The 14,749-nt window shown below is 46.2% G+C and overlaps 2 protein-coding genes across 2 annotated transcripts; both read left to right on the top strand.

Moving 5' to 3' along the window:
• Positions 1–855: 855 nt before the first annotated feature.
• On the top strand, positions 856–3,534 carry LOC112081548 (meiosis-specific protein ASY2-like). The gene is made up of 6 exons (XM_024148310.1): positions 856–1,738; positions 1,806–1,943; positions 2,029–2,459; positions 2,585–2,731; positions 2,806–2,997; positions 3,187–3,534. Exons 1-6 carry the CDS (start codon positions 856–858, stop codon positions 3,532–3,534), a joined length of 2,139 nt encoding a protein of 712 aa, XP_024004078.1.
• A 6,648-nt stretch (positions 3,535–10,182) lies between these two features.
• LOC18027776 lies at positions 10,183–13,718 on the top strand. The gene is made up of 3 exons (XM_006409967.2): positions 10,183–10,471; positions 10,666–12,171; positions 13,074–13,718. The coding sequence occupies exons 2-3, from the start codon at positions 10,754–10,756 to the stop codon at positions 13,321–13,323; spliced, it is 1,668 nt and encodes a 555-aa protein (XP_006410030.1). The 5' UTR covers positions 10,183–10,471; positions 10,666–10,753; the 3' UTR covers positions 13,324–13,718.
• The last annotated feature ends 1,031 nt before the right edge of the window (positions 13,719–14,749 follow it).

The raw sequence follows: 14,749 nt of genomic DNA, 5'->3' as shown, positions 1-14,749 counted from the left end.
AATCCATCAATTTGAATCACTCGTATTTAGATAAAATAAAAAAGAGAAAAAAATCTGTCATATATGTTGATTGTGGTTCTCAACTATTCAGAGATCAGTTCGGTAATTCGAGTTCGAGAGATTAAATTGATTGAGATTTATTAAGTATCCAATTACAGTTCGTTCAGTTCGGAGGTCTCTCGACGAATTCAATACAATATTCAGGTCTATTCTCCGGGTCCGAAAAGATCTCTTTTACAGTAACATTTCTACTATTTATAGTACATAAGCGAGGAGATGTTCTAAGGCTTCTCGTTCAGCTCTCACCGCCTCTTGTTGCTGGGCTTCTTTCTCATAGGCTGCGCTGTCAGGTCAGGCCCATTTCGGCTAAGACCATCGTAAACCGGGTTCAATTGGGCCGGTCTCGGTCTTTAACCGGTCCGAACCGGGGAGCGGAGCGTACCACCAACAGTATGTCCCCCCCCAGTTTGGCAAATGGACCTGACTGACTTTTGCCGATTTGGGACTGGATCGGTTATAGACCGAGGTCGGTGACGTCGAGTTCTCGACTTACACCCTTCTTCATTCCTCCGGTGTCTTGGCAAGGGTATTTAAGTATTTTCGCTCGCGGGGAACTAAAAAGACGCGTCAGTTTAGGCAGGAAATCGAAACGTTACGAGGCGCGGAACTCGAGAAGTCACAATGATTCGCTCTTCTTCTATAAATACGGTTCAGCTCTCCCCATTTCTCACTTTCGCTCCTACTGCCAAGGTATTTGCTCTCCCTTCTCTCTAAATTTTCTTCTCTCTCTCTAGAATTCCGGTCGCCGTCCGCCGTGCTCTCTCGTCGACGGTTGTTCTCTTGAGTTCTCCGACGATGTCTTCCGACTCTTCCTCTAATTCCGAGGTCGCCATTCTTCCCAAACACCGTAGGGAGGAAACTTCTACTAACATCTCGAGCTCGGGATCTACAGAACATTCTTCGAACGCTTCCTTGGTTCGCAAGAATTCCCGTGTCGTCGAGGTCGGCTCTGGTAGCCGAGTTCCAATTCGGGCTCCAGAACGGATGGATCGAGATCTCCGCGAGCCCGAAGGCCAAGTTCCTACCGACCTGGTCCAGGGGCGGGAACCTGATGTGAAGACAGATGAGGACGCTCTATTGCACGAGGTCGGGGAAGGAGGAGCGCAGGATCCAGACGACGATGATATGATGTTGATCGTGGATCGGCCATGTGTATGTGCCCCGGTGAAGTCTACCTTGTCATCTCCGGAAACGGTTCGGGCTGCTATGTTGATCGGCGGAGCCCTTCCTGGAATCATTATTCAAGTTCCTGAACCGGAAGAGCGCCCTTGGGATGCACCCGAGGGTTTTATCTGTGTCTACGAGGCCTATTTCCGCGAGGCCGGATTGACTTTCCCCTTGCCCCGCTTGTTGTTCGCCTACTGCAATCGTCGCGGCTGCGCGATATTGCAACTTCAGCCGGCATCGATCGTAAACTTTGTTGGGATTCTCCAGCTCGGGTGTGACGTCCGGGCTCACATCAACGTGGCCCAATTCGAGGAGCTCTTTATTATGAAGGTCTCGTCGGCCAAAAGCTGGTTTCTGTCAGTGAATTGCAACCCGAAGTTCGACCTGGTCACAGGGAACAAGGCTAGCAAATTCCCGAACTGGGATCAGAGTTACTTCTTTGTTCGCGTTGACTCGTTATCTGCTGAGAATCCGGAGAGCACGTTCCGGACTGGCTGGAGTGTCGATTTCGGTACATATCTCATGGTTGACTCTCCTGTTCCTTGGTCGATACTGAGAAAAATTCTTTGCTTATGCAGATCGTCACGTTCCAGGATTCATTCAACGCTCCCTCACGTCCGACCTTGCAAAGCAATTAAGTCTCGCCGGACAGCGCCGTTGGCCCCTTGCCTATCGGGAGAAGATCGACCGCCGGATAAAGAGAGCTCAGGATAGAGGTATGAATTCTCGGGTCGTCTTGAATTTGTTATCACTTAGTTTTTTTTTATTTATGGTTGACACACTTGTCTTTTTTTTTTCTAGCCAAAACTAAGGCGGAACCCAGCTCGTCGAGGCCGGTACCGAAGAAGAAGAAAACGAGGAAAATCAGCAAGTCAAGTCAGAGAAGGATGGCATTCGACAGATCTGACATTCCTATGATGGACTTTGGGGCTGACGAGAAAGAAGATAATGCCCTGATCGATATTTTCGGTCTCGACGGGAATGAGGCCGGTGATGGCGTTGAAGCCGCTATCGGGGACGAAGTCGACAATGTCCCGGTCAGCCCGGTTGACCCTCTGATCCCGGTTGCGGTACCGGAGGGCGACGTGGCGGGAACTAGTGTTCCTGAGGCGACTCCTGAGCCTCAAATGGAGAAATTGGTGAGCAGGATGAGGAAGAAGGGCAAGTCCTCGAAGAAATCGTCTCGGAAGAGGGGTGGTGATCCCGAGACTGCTGCGAGCGAGGGGACTCTCGTTCTTCGCGAGTCGCTAATGCTTCTCAGATTTCCCCAGCGGATCCGGCAGCTGAGACCGGAAACCTGAGGTCGTCCAAGAGGCGTCGGACCTCTGACTCATCCTCTTTTTCAGTCCGGCTTCAGTACAACAAAGACCGGTCCTTTTTTGATGACTCGACTGCCTGCGCTGAGGTCTTCAGGCAGATCGTGCTGGCCTCGTCTCCGATGCCTGAGACGAAGGATCTCTTCCGCCCCAAGTCTTATGCTCGGGTCGCGAAATCTGCCTCTGCTGTAAGCTTCTCTCTATCTTGAATACTTAGAAATTTCTTAATCTTGGAATGTCTGACTTCGATTTCCACTTTCAGCTCGTCTGTGATACCAACGAGCTTGTTCGCGAGTACGACTCCGAGGTCGAGAGGCTGAGAAAAATTAACGCCGAGGTTGCGGCTGAGAGGGCGTTTTTGGAAGCGTCGTACCGGGACGAAAAAGAAAGGTACGAGGCTGCTGTCCTAGCCTTCACCGAAAAGGATAAGGAGAACGCTGCCTTGAAGGAGCAGGTAGGGGCTCTGGAGAAGCGGACTACCGAGCTGGAGGGGGATATGGACGCTCTGTCCAAGTCGTTCTAGGCGAGCGAGCTCGAGAGGCGAAAGTATCGAGACGCCGAGTCAAAGGGCTGGAAGATGATGGCCGTGCTCAGAGGCAAGTGCCAGGGGAAGCTTGCCAAGATGAAGGACTTCATGGACTAGGCTAAGCTTCGGAAGGCGCCGTTCCTCAAGCTCAATCAGGCGACAGCTCTGGTCAGCTTCTGCGACTTCCTTAGGAGGGAGCATAACATGATCGTCCCGTCTCACATCGTGGAGACGTATGCGCGTAGGGTCAAGAACTGCACGAAGGAGGTCGATGCCGTCCCTCTTCCGTGGTTTGAGAACGAAGACTTCCTCCTCCCGAGTGACGACGATCTTATCCCTAGGATTGTGCTTCCGCCGGGGACGCAGGTTCCGGAGGGCTTGGATCAGTTTGGCTCGAACTCCAGGTCCATCTCGGCTGATCAGGCAGCGAGTCTGAAGAGTCCGGCGTCCGTCGCTCGCCAATGATTCCTCTAGTTTTCCTTAACTTTATTTTGATGTTGTTGTAAAGACTATCTTACCCGCTTAGCTCGGGTCTTAACTTAATGATTCGTTTTGGTCGCCGTTTTTGGGCGTTGTATTTGTTGCTGTCTAGTTCGGCAATTTCGGGTATTTAATGAAACGAATATGATTTTGTTTTATCGCGATTTTTTACTTAGAACTTTCCTTTCTCATATTTTAGTGCGAACTGTTGGGAGTTCGGCTTGTTTTCGTTGGATTCGGAGCTCGTGATGTTATTGTGACGATGCAGGCGAACTCGGGGGGCTCTCCGAACTTGAATTGCGGTTGGCGGATTGCTGTTCGGAAGAATGAGTGCGGATTGGGTTCCGGCTTTGAATAGTGGGCACCGTGGGGATGCGGGCGAGACGGATCTCGGCTTTTAAGATTGTATTCATGGGGAATACTTAGTTCGATCTCCTGGCCGGGGAATCGATATGTGGAGTTAGTGACAAAATGAAAAAGATGGATTTTTATTGGATTTGTAGCTGGACTCGGAATCGAGCTGCCTACCTACTCTTTTGCAAGGAATCAAGCCACTCGTAGTTCAGTTTACAGGGGTGAGTTCGGTCGGAGCCGGACTTTTTTTTTTTTTTTTTTTAAATCCGAGCTCGTGGTAGCTGGGACTTAGTAGTAGTATCGTTTGAGGTTGGCTGAGTTCCATGATCGCGGGATCGGCGTTCCGTCGAGTTGCATGAGTTCGTAAACTCCGGGCTTGACGATTCCCAGTTCGTTCCCAGCTTGCCGGCGTTTAACTCCTCGGTGTAGTGGAACACCTTGCGCAGAACGAGGTCGCCTTCATCGAAATGCCGACCTCGCACTTTCTTGTTGTAATAGCGAGCAGCGAGCTTTTGATAGTTCTGGATTCGGAGAAGAGCTAAGGTTCGCTGTTCTTCCAAGTTATCGAGGTTGTTGAGCATCCTCTGGTCGTTGAGGTTGGGGTTTTCAGGGAACACGGAATATCTTAATGTTGGGATGCTGACTTCTGCCGGACAGAGTGCTTCAAGTCCGTATGCTAAGGAGAAGGGGGATTGCCCAGTCGATCGTCTGGGAGAAGTTCGATGCGACCATAAGACTCCGTCGAGTTCGTCCGCCCAAGTGCCTTTCTTAGCCTCAAGACGCTTCTTTATGCCGTCCAGGATGGTTTTGTTGGTTGCTTCGGCTTGAACGTTGCCTTGCGGATATCGCGGAGTCGAGAAACTGAGACGAATTTTGAACTTCGCGCACCAATCATTGAACGTCTCAGCAATGAATTGTGGTCTGTTGTCCGTGATGATCTCGTGAGGGACCCCATGGCGGCAAATGATATACTTCCAAACGAATTTTTGTACGTCCAGTGCGGTGATCTCCGAGTACGCTTCGGCCTCAACCCATTTTGTGAAGTAGTCAGTCATAATCAAGATGTACTGTTTTTGACTTGTTGATCGGCATAAAGGGCCAACGATGTCCATAGCCCACCGCATGAAAGGGTACGGGGCCGTACTGGTTTGCAGCAGCTCGGTCGGCACGTTAATCATTAGACCATATCGCTGGCACTTATCGCACTTCATGACAAACTTCTCGCAGTCCGCGTTCATTGTCAGCCAAAAATAGCTGGTTTTTTTGATTTTCAGAGCAAGGGATCGACCTCTTGAGTGATTACCACCGGATCCTTCGTGGATTTCGCGCATGATCTCGACTATATCGTTCCCTGAGACGCAGGCCAAGAGTACTCCGGATACGCTCCAACGGTACAGTTTATCTTTATGCATTGTGTAGTGAGCAGCCCAGACTTTAAGACGGCGAGCAGCCCATTTGTCTTCAGGGACTTTGCCGTTGAGGAGGTATTTTCGCAGTTCGGCTGTCCAATCTTCGGCGGACTCGTTCCCCTGGTTTTCACTGGTTGATGGGCTATGAATTCCTTCAGTTATGTGCTCGAAGTCGTGATCGGCGGCTGGATCCTCGAGAGTCTGTTCGGCATTATCCTCAAGAACCTGCTTGGCATTCTTGCGTTGCGTTTTTGACGAGGTCGGATTTTCGTCATAGTTCCGTCGTCGGGTGGCAACATTGCATTTCAGCGCGGTCTTGATGCTTGGTTCAGAGATACTCTCGACCGGGATTTTTCTCTTCATATGCGGGTCGGAACTGGAAGCTAGGGCGGCTAACGCGTCGGCGGACAAGTTCTCGCCGCGAGGGATTTTGGTGAGTTCGAACGTCTCAAACTGCGAGATGAGTGCCTTAGTCGTTGTTAGGTACGCGTCCATTCGTTCGTTTTTGGTCGTGTATTCTCCGCTTAATTGACTCGCGACGAGCTGCGAATCGCAGAAAGCGTGAATATGTCGCACACCGAGCCCTTTAGCCAATCGTAGTCCGGCAAGTACGGCTTCGTACTCAGATTCATTGTTTGATGATGAGAATTCAAGGCGGAACGACTGTTCGAGGATCTCGCCGCTTGGAGACTATAGGCGGATTCCGACACCTGATCCCCGGTGCGATGACGATCCATCGACATGTAGAATCCATAGCTCAGGGGCAGCTGTTCGACAACGAACTCTTTTGGGAGCTCGATCAGAAAATCGGCGAGTACTTGGGATTTCACGCTAGTTCGGTTCTTGTATTCTATATCGTACTCGCTTAGCTCGACGGCCCATTTCGCGAGGCGACCTGATTGGCTTGGACTGTGTAGAATGGTTCGGAGCGGCTGGTCGGTTAAGACTGTGATTGAATGGGAATGAAAATATGGCCGAAGTTTCCGAGCAGAAGTCACCACTGCGAGCGCCAACTTTTCTAAAGTCGGGTATCTGGCTTCGGCGTCACTTAGCGATTTGCTGACATATAATATGGGACGATGTTCCCCCTATCTTCGCGGAATAGAACACTGCTAACCGCTGAAGCGGAAATAACGATATATAAGAACAGCATCTCGCCATTCTTGGGTTTAGCTAGGATGGGGGGAGTCGAGAGATACGTTTTCAGCTGCTTGAAAGCATCTTCGCACTCGGCACTCCAGGTATAATGCTTGTTACCTCGCAACAACTGGTAGAAAGGCAGACACTTATCCGTCGATTTGGAGATAAATCTGTTCAGAGCGGCGATTCGGCCTGTGAGTTTTTGCACTTCCCTTTTTGAAGTCGGGGAAGGTAGGTTTAGAACTACGGATATCTGCTTTGGGTTAGCCTCGATGCCGCGCTCGGTGACGATGTAACCCAGGAACTCGCCAGCTGTTATGCCGAAGGTGCATTTGGCGGGGTTGAGTTTCATCCCGTACTCGTTCAAAATGTTGAAACACGTTGATAGGTGAGATACGTGGTCCTTAGCGTGCAGGGATTTAACCAGCATGTCATCAATGTATACTTCCATCGTTTTTCCGAGCTGACTGGAGAACATGCGGTTCACGAGTCTTTGATACGTGGCTCCCGCGTTCTTGAGACCGAACGGCATGACCTTATAGCAGTAGATTTCTCGATCTGTGATGAACGAAGTCTTTTCCCGATCATCCGGATGCATTAGGATTTGGTTATACCCCGAGAAGGCATCCATGAAAGATAACAGTTCGTTGCCGACAGTTGCCTCTACCAACTGATCAATGTGCGGTAGTGGGAAACTATCTTTGGGACAAGCTTTGTTAAGGTCGGTGAAGTCGACGCAGATCCTCCACTTCCCATTCTTTTTCTTCATGACTACCGGGTTTGCTAGCCAGTCCGGGTATCGAACTTCCGTGATCGAACCGGCTTTGAGCAATTTTTCGACCTCATCGTTGATCGCTCGCGCTTTCTCGGGTCCGAGCTTGCGCCTCTTTGCTTGATAGGTTTATATGTAGGATCGATGTTCAGCTCGTGGCAAGTGATGTCTGGACTGATTCCGGGCATGTCGCTGATATTCCATGCGAATGTGGAGACGTTCTTCTGGAGGAAGCTGACGAGTGCTTCCCGAATATTGTTGTCGAGTTCGGCCTCTATGCCGACACATTTTTCTGGATCTGTCGGATCAATGCAGACTTGGTCGACCTGGCTCTGTTTGGGTGGACCGAACTGACTTACTGCGGCCGCACGACCTTCCTGAAAGGGGCTGATGACGCATGTTCATGCGAGACTAAGCTTGCACTCGGTGAGATGACATAGTCGGGACGCGGTCTGGCTTCCTTTGAGGGTGAAAATTCCTGACGGGGTCGGGAACTTGACGCACTGATGAAACGTTGAAGCGACGGCTTTCATGTCGAACAGCCATGGCGTCCCCAAAATCGCATTGTATATTGCCGGTTTGTTGAGAACCAGGAATTTAATCATTCGGGCTGACCCGCCGACATAAATGGGTATCTTCACCGTTCCTACTGTCCTTGTTTTTTCTCCGGTGAATCCGGTCAATGATTCCATATAAGGCTTGATCTCGGAATCCGGAAAGTTCATATTCTTGAGTGTTTCCTTGAATATGACGTTTACCGAACTACCCGTGTCGATTAACATCCTGCTTACTTCAACGTCTTCGAGCTGAAGCTCCACGACGAGGCAATCGTTATAAGGCATATGTACTCCCCGCAGGTCGGCTTCGGTGAATAACAGTGGTACGGTTGTAACCGTTGTCTGGGGTTGCGAACTCGATGCTTGCCGGCTGTACTCTTTGAGGGCTCGAACGGAATAATTGCATGATTCGAGGGCTCCCATAATCATATTGACCTTCTTCCTAGTTTTAGGTACGTTCGTTTCTCTATTTGGTGCTTCGCGGTTTCGCTTAGGGGGAGCAACCTGTTCTTCATCAGAGTCGGCTGCCTTAGCAGTCTCTTAATTCCCGGGTATGTTTGGTCGCGGGTTCGGTCGCCGTGGTCCCGGTTTAGGCAGGTCTGCGGTGTCGATCTCGCCCTTGCGGAACTGTTGAAGTAAGAAGTCCCTCAGATGTCGGCATTCCTCCGTGCTATGCCCATATCGCTCGTGATATTCGCAAAAATGTTCGCTTAGCGGCGTATCGTCGTCTTTATGCCATGTGTTCCAAGATTTCGGCGGCCGTCCTGACTTTTGATTTGACAGTCCTGCCTGGTTCACTACTCCGCGCGGTTTGCCGGACTGGACTTTTGTTTCTGAATTATCCTTTGCGGTCAAGGTCTGGCCGGGCTTTGACGCTGAATACTGCCGATCTTTGGCGGCCTCTTCTTCTTCTTCCGCGATGAAGATGTTTGACTTGTGGAGCGCGTCCTCGAGGGTGAGGGGTCTGTTCCTGCGAAGCTCTTTATGAAAAGGTGATTTGTACCATGTTTTCTGGTATAAGGCTTCGAGGGCGGCCTCGTCGTCCACCGTGCAGTGCGCCACGATTTGCTTGAAACGTGCCATGAAGTCTCGGAGTGATTCGTTTTCACCTTGTGATATCTCCCACAGCTCGGAGTTACGGGTTTTCTGCCCAATGAACATCTAGAAATGCTTTGCGAATTTAGTCGAAAGCTCCTTGTAGTTATCGATGGAGTCGGCTTCCAATCTCGAGAACCAATCCAAAGCAATGCCTTCGAGGTGTTACGAATTTAGCATCGTTGCTTCGAACCAGCTCTTGCATCTGAGCAGCGAAGGCGTTCATGAGTGCGGTTGGATCGAAGGCAGCTGGCGAAGCCTGATGAGCTCCGGTGCTTGAGCTCGGTTCTGCCCTGATATGCTGTGCTACAGGTTGAGGTCGCACGGGGCTTTGCTCGCCTTCCCCCGTATGCCCTCCGACCTGGGTGGAGTCGTCAATACAGGTCGTTTGGCTTCCGACCTGGACTGAGGTCGGTTGTCCATCGTCGATCGTCATGTCTTCGAGGTCGATTACCGAATCGGCCCCACGGTGGGTGCCAATTATCGATTGTGGTTCTCAACTATTAGGGGTCAGTTCGGTAATTCGAGTTCGGGAGATTAAATTGATTGAGATTTATTAAGTATCCAATTACAGTTCGTTCAGTTCGGAGGTCTCTCGACGAACTCAATACAATATTCAGGTCTCTATTCTCTGGGTCCGAAAAGATCCCTTCTACAGTAACAATTCTACTATTTATAGTACATAAGCGAGAAGATGTTCTAGGGCTTCTCGTTCAGCTCTCACCGCCTCTTGTTGCTGGGCTTCTTTCTCATGGGCCGCGCTGTCAGGTCAGACCCATTTCGGCTAAGACTATCGTAAACCGGGTTAATTGGGCTGATTTCGATCTTTAACCGGTACGAACCGGGAGCGGAGCGTACCACCAACAATATGTACTGATAAATCACGAAAAAAGAAGAATATATAATTTTTGTACCAAGAATGAATAAAAAGAGGAAAAAACGAGGGAAAATCAAAATACCAAACACAGAGAGCCAAAAAAAAAACGAGAATGAGAACATAGACGTAAATCGCAATATTACCAGATTACATGGACACTATGGACCCACTCTTTTCGTCCGGCTGTTATTTTCACGCTCCTAGTTGATTTATTTTAATACCAAATTACCTACGTGGCTTTTCCAAGACCGTTGATCGGTTTTTTTAAAATAATTTAAATTTCTAAACATCTAGTGTCAGAAAATGACGAAAAACAAGAACCCAATAGGCTGGGAGAAGAAAATCAATTTGAACACGTGGCTTATTTAAAACCGTCGGATATAAAAATCCTAGTGGCTCTCCGGTTTATCATGTGAGTCGGTTCTTGCCTTCTCGGGACCGGCTACTTGTTTGTCAGGTTTTGAGCGTCGCTGTTTAACCGGCTTTAACCCGGTGATATTTATATTATTTTCGAGTTTAATTTACTTTTTCGATATTTTTGATAAACTCGTGCGCAAACCCAATCGCGTCTGTTATATAAAGGTCATCGTCTCACTTTCTCTCTCTCCGCGTTCCACTAATAAAGTGAAGCGTCTCCCTCGTGTGCTACTCCGCTTCAGGATTTTCCCGAGAAAAGTTTCAGCGAGAAAATTTCTGACGTAACTTGCGTTCTTTGACGGTTAGTCTTTCTTCCTCTCCCTTCTTTCTCTCGCTCTCGGTTCTCTAATTCGTTGAATCGTAGATTTCACAATCTAATAATTTATCTCTGACATTTCCATCGATTCTCGTGACATTAGCTTTCTGAGATCTGATTTCCATCTGCAATGATTCGTTTGTGGAATCTAACTCTTCCATTCTCATTTTGATTTACAGGAAGGCGTGAATCAATTTAGAAAAGCCATTGTTACAGAAAGTAGAATCTATCCAGATTTTCTCTGCCTCATATAGGAATTTTTTTCCAATGGAGGTGAAAGTAGCTTCCACTTCTACCTTCCTTCAATTCGCGGCTCATCCTTCTTCCTCTTCCCCTTCTCAAACACTAGCTTCCGGGGCCATATCAACCCCTTCAAGACGACGGAGCACCACCGTACACGATGGACGGTTTCTATCATGTCGTTTCGTGAACCGTTCGTCTCTCTTCGGATCTCCGTCGACGAAGCTCCACCGTTCCAAATCCTGCGAGCTATGGGAACCATCTAGACCAACCAAATCCCAGTCGATTCGAAGAGTTTGCAGCGCGAGCTTAGGTCCCTTCTCCGATGAGGAGTTTTCGAAAAAAATCCAGGAGCTAACTCTCAGATTCAATGTCTCCGAGGACGAAGATAGAGTTACGAACAGCGATTCCGATCTGATGATAATCCACGATCATAGTTACACCTCAATGGAGAAACCTAATTTACTAATTCGAGATTCAATCGAGCCGCCATGGCACGAGACGGTGCATTTCTCGAGCATCGAAATGAAAGCAAACAGCGTCGATCTTCCTCTCTCGCTTCGGATCATAAAGAAGAAGCGAAGACAGTGGGAAGAAGGAGCTAAACAAGCCGGAGAATCCGCGTGTGGCTCGATGAACAAAGCCTTCTCGTCAATGGTGTTCATGATTCGAGAGCTCCAAAGCTTTACTCTACATATGAGAGAGATTTTATTCTACGAAGACTTGCAAGGGATACTGCAACGAGTGAGAGAAGAGATGCACGCATCGTTCGTTTGGTTGTTCCAACAAGTCTTCTCAGCGACGCCTACGTTGATGGTTTACGTCATGATCCTCCTCGCGAATTTCACGGTTTACTCGATCGTTAGCAACAACCCCGCTTTAGCCGCCGCTCCTCATCCTCCGACGACCACCGTAACAACCGCCATTGAAACAAACGAGAAGTTCGATTCCTCGATGGTGAAAACGTTCTTTGTATCGTCTCCCAACGGGAATACAGCTTCCGTCGGCGGTAACAATAACGGCGGCGGAGGAAACATCCGGCCGGTGTTAAGCGGAACAGACGGTGATGGATTCGATGGATCAGAACAGTTCAGAACAATCATACCGGAAGGAGCTTCACAGTTGTCATCATCATCGACATTCGGGTTAACGACTAATACAGAGTCGGAGACATCAGTATCGGGACAAGATGAACTTAGGCTATGGAACTCGATAGTGGATGAAGCAGAGAAAATGCAGTATTCGAAGATAGACAATGCGTTGGATCACGAGACGAGGATGCGGTTTGTTTCTCCTTTGGATGCTCGAGTAGAAGCAGAGGAACACATGGATTACTTCAAAACAGAGCTTTTGTACCAAACAGGATTGTCTCAGGAGCCTAATAATCCTCTCCTACTCGCTAACTATGCTCAGTTCCTCTACATCGTCTCTAATGACTATGACAGGTAACTAAACGTTTCACTCCCAGTACTTAAGTCATGGGTTTTCGGTTAAATTTTATTTTAATCTTAGGTTTTTGTTTTAAGTTTGAGTAAACTTGAAGTTAGGGTCGAATCTTCCTTTTAGATTCTTCGGGGTGTGAATCCTGAGGCTGCAAGTTGATTGCTAACAGTCAAAAGTACGCGCAGTACTCGATGAATTTTTCTATTCACTAGTGGGGCATGTTTGTGGAAATTCAATAAGCTTAAATTTGTCATAATAATTGCATCAGCAGAATATAACCGACCAATAGTGTTGAACCAATTCTTTTCCTCTTCGAGTAAGATGAAGACAGTACATAAAAATATCTCACAAGGGAATAAATACAGAAATAGGATTTGTTCTAACCAATGATTTTTGAGTCTTTGGGGTTTTGATGAAAGTTAAGTTCACGGTGTAGTTTTGAAGACTCCCCACCAAAATATCAAAAACAAGTTAAAAGGTGGCTTTGTCAAAAGTCATTGCCTCACTATTTCTCCTCTAGATTTATTCCCCACCCATTCTAATTAACCCATGTTTATGTTATTGGCTCTAATTTATAGCTAAAATAGTATTGTAGTTTACGTAGACTAAACACTTTTCTAAGCATTATAGATTCTAATCATTTTATTGATAGGGTCCTTGAAGCCATCATATTACTTTATATTTTACATGGTGATTCTATTGATTTTTAACCAATCTTTTTTTGTTTTTTTAAATATTAGCTAGACAATTCTGTCACGTTCTATCACCTATACGCAATACACATCATCATATGAATCTTTTGGCTTTTTAATGCATCTCATCTTTAAGACATTCACACATGGTCTTACTTATCTCTAATAAACTAGTGTCTCACGTGATTTCATATGACATTGTCGTGTAACAGAGCGGAAGCGTACTTCAAGAGAGCGGTAGGAGTGGAACCGAAAGACGCGGAGGCGCTAAGCAAATACGCGACGTTCTTATGGAGAGCACGGGACGATCTTTGGGCGGCTGAGGAGACTTTCTTGGAAGCAATCGATGCCGATCCGACCAACTCTTTCTACGCCGCTAATTACGCTAATTTCTTGTGGAACACCGGCGGTGACGAGACGTGTTTCCCTCTCGACGAGTCTCAGGAAGACAACACCATCTAGATAAGACTGTCCAACATCAAAAGTCTCTCTAAATAAACATTCTATACGACTAATGAATATATACATATAAATATGTGCATACCTTGTATGTATTTATGCATGTTTGTTATGGCCTATATATGTCACTAAAGAACTGTGGGTAAAAAGTGTTAATCCTTATGGTTACGATCAGTTTAGTGAAAGGAAGAGAGTATCTTCGGGTTCTGGTTTGGTATGGTAGTTGTTGTGCATGTGACTGAGTTAGATAGAGCACGTGAGATTGGAGCAGATCCCACCGCCTGTAGTTATGGGTCTTCAGTTTCACCTATGTGTGGTAGAAAGTGTCCTCTATTGTTTTTTTTGGGTATATTCTGTTTTTTTTGTCGACTTTTGGTATATTCAACACATTTGTTCTATTGGTTTGCACATAGGTAACTACCAAAACACTACAATAGTAACGCAACTTTGATTAAGCACATTTGTTTCTATAAAGATCATTTTAGTGGAGATTTAAACAGTCTAAAAACAAAGTAAAGCATTCAACTGCAAAATCTTTAACCATACATTTGTTAAAAAAATGTCATTATTTACGGATCCTATTGACGATTTTTTTTTGGGTGTTATAAACTTTTCAGTATTTTGATTTTTCTAATAAAATATCATTCAGCTTTAGAAAAAAATAACGCAACTTCAACATATTTTGGGTCCAAACTTCATTTATTAGTCATTCAACTATTTAAGTCATATGGCAATATTTATTTAATTAATTGTGCATTTCTATTTTCTAGTGTTATTTGTTTTTGTGGAACATTAGCGACAATGAGACATGCATGTTTTCCTCTCTCAAGCCTCTAGAGAATACCATCTAGACATAAAATGGTGTTACAACAAATTGAACCCTTAGTTTTAAGTCAAATGTCAAACACAATATACACGATATAAATACCATCAACAGCCAAAAGAGCAACTGGTGAAATTCATTCACTTGTGTATGTGGTGTATCTTGATCTACTGAAACGGAAAATCAAACAAGTATCCAGTATGGAGCGTATGGCTCCTTCTTGGATAGTACTTAGTAGATTGAAAATTAAATGAAATCTTGTATTTTAAATTAATATTTGGTAGAAAACTCTAAAAAAATAAGTTGAATAGAATTATGTTAAAACAGAAACAATTTGAAATAAATATTATGATTATTTTAAAAGTAATATTGATAACTTACTTTTTTCTAAAGATATACCTCTATATGAAACAAAAATTCAGATTGATCAATAATAAGTATTTAGTCTAAATTTAATATTGAAGTTATATATTCTTTAAATGAATTTTATTTAAAATTTGTTTTTAATATTGAGATTAGTGTGACACCGTTGACAAAGATTTTTTATTTTGTTTCTAAATCAAACAATAATGTGCTGGCTACCATGCATTTTTTCTCTGTATTTTA

This window comes from Eutrema salsugineum, unplaced genomic scaffold (genome assembly GCF_000478725.1).
Source record: "Eutrema salsugineum unplaced genomic scaffold, Eutsalg1_0 scaffold_10, whole genome shotgun sequence".
Taxonomy (NCBI): Eukaryota; Viridiplantae; Streptophyta; class Magnoliopsida; order Brassicales; family Brassicaceae; genus Eutrema; species Eutrema salsugineum.
The sequence above is the reverse complement of the archived record's forward strand: the minus strand, read 5'-3'. Positions and strand labels throughout refer to the sequence as shown.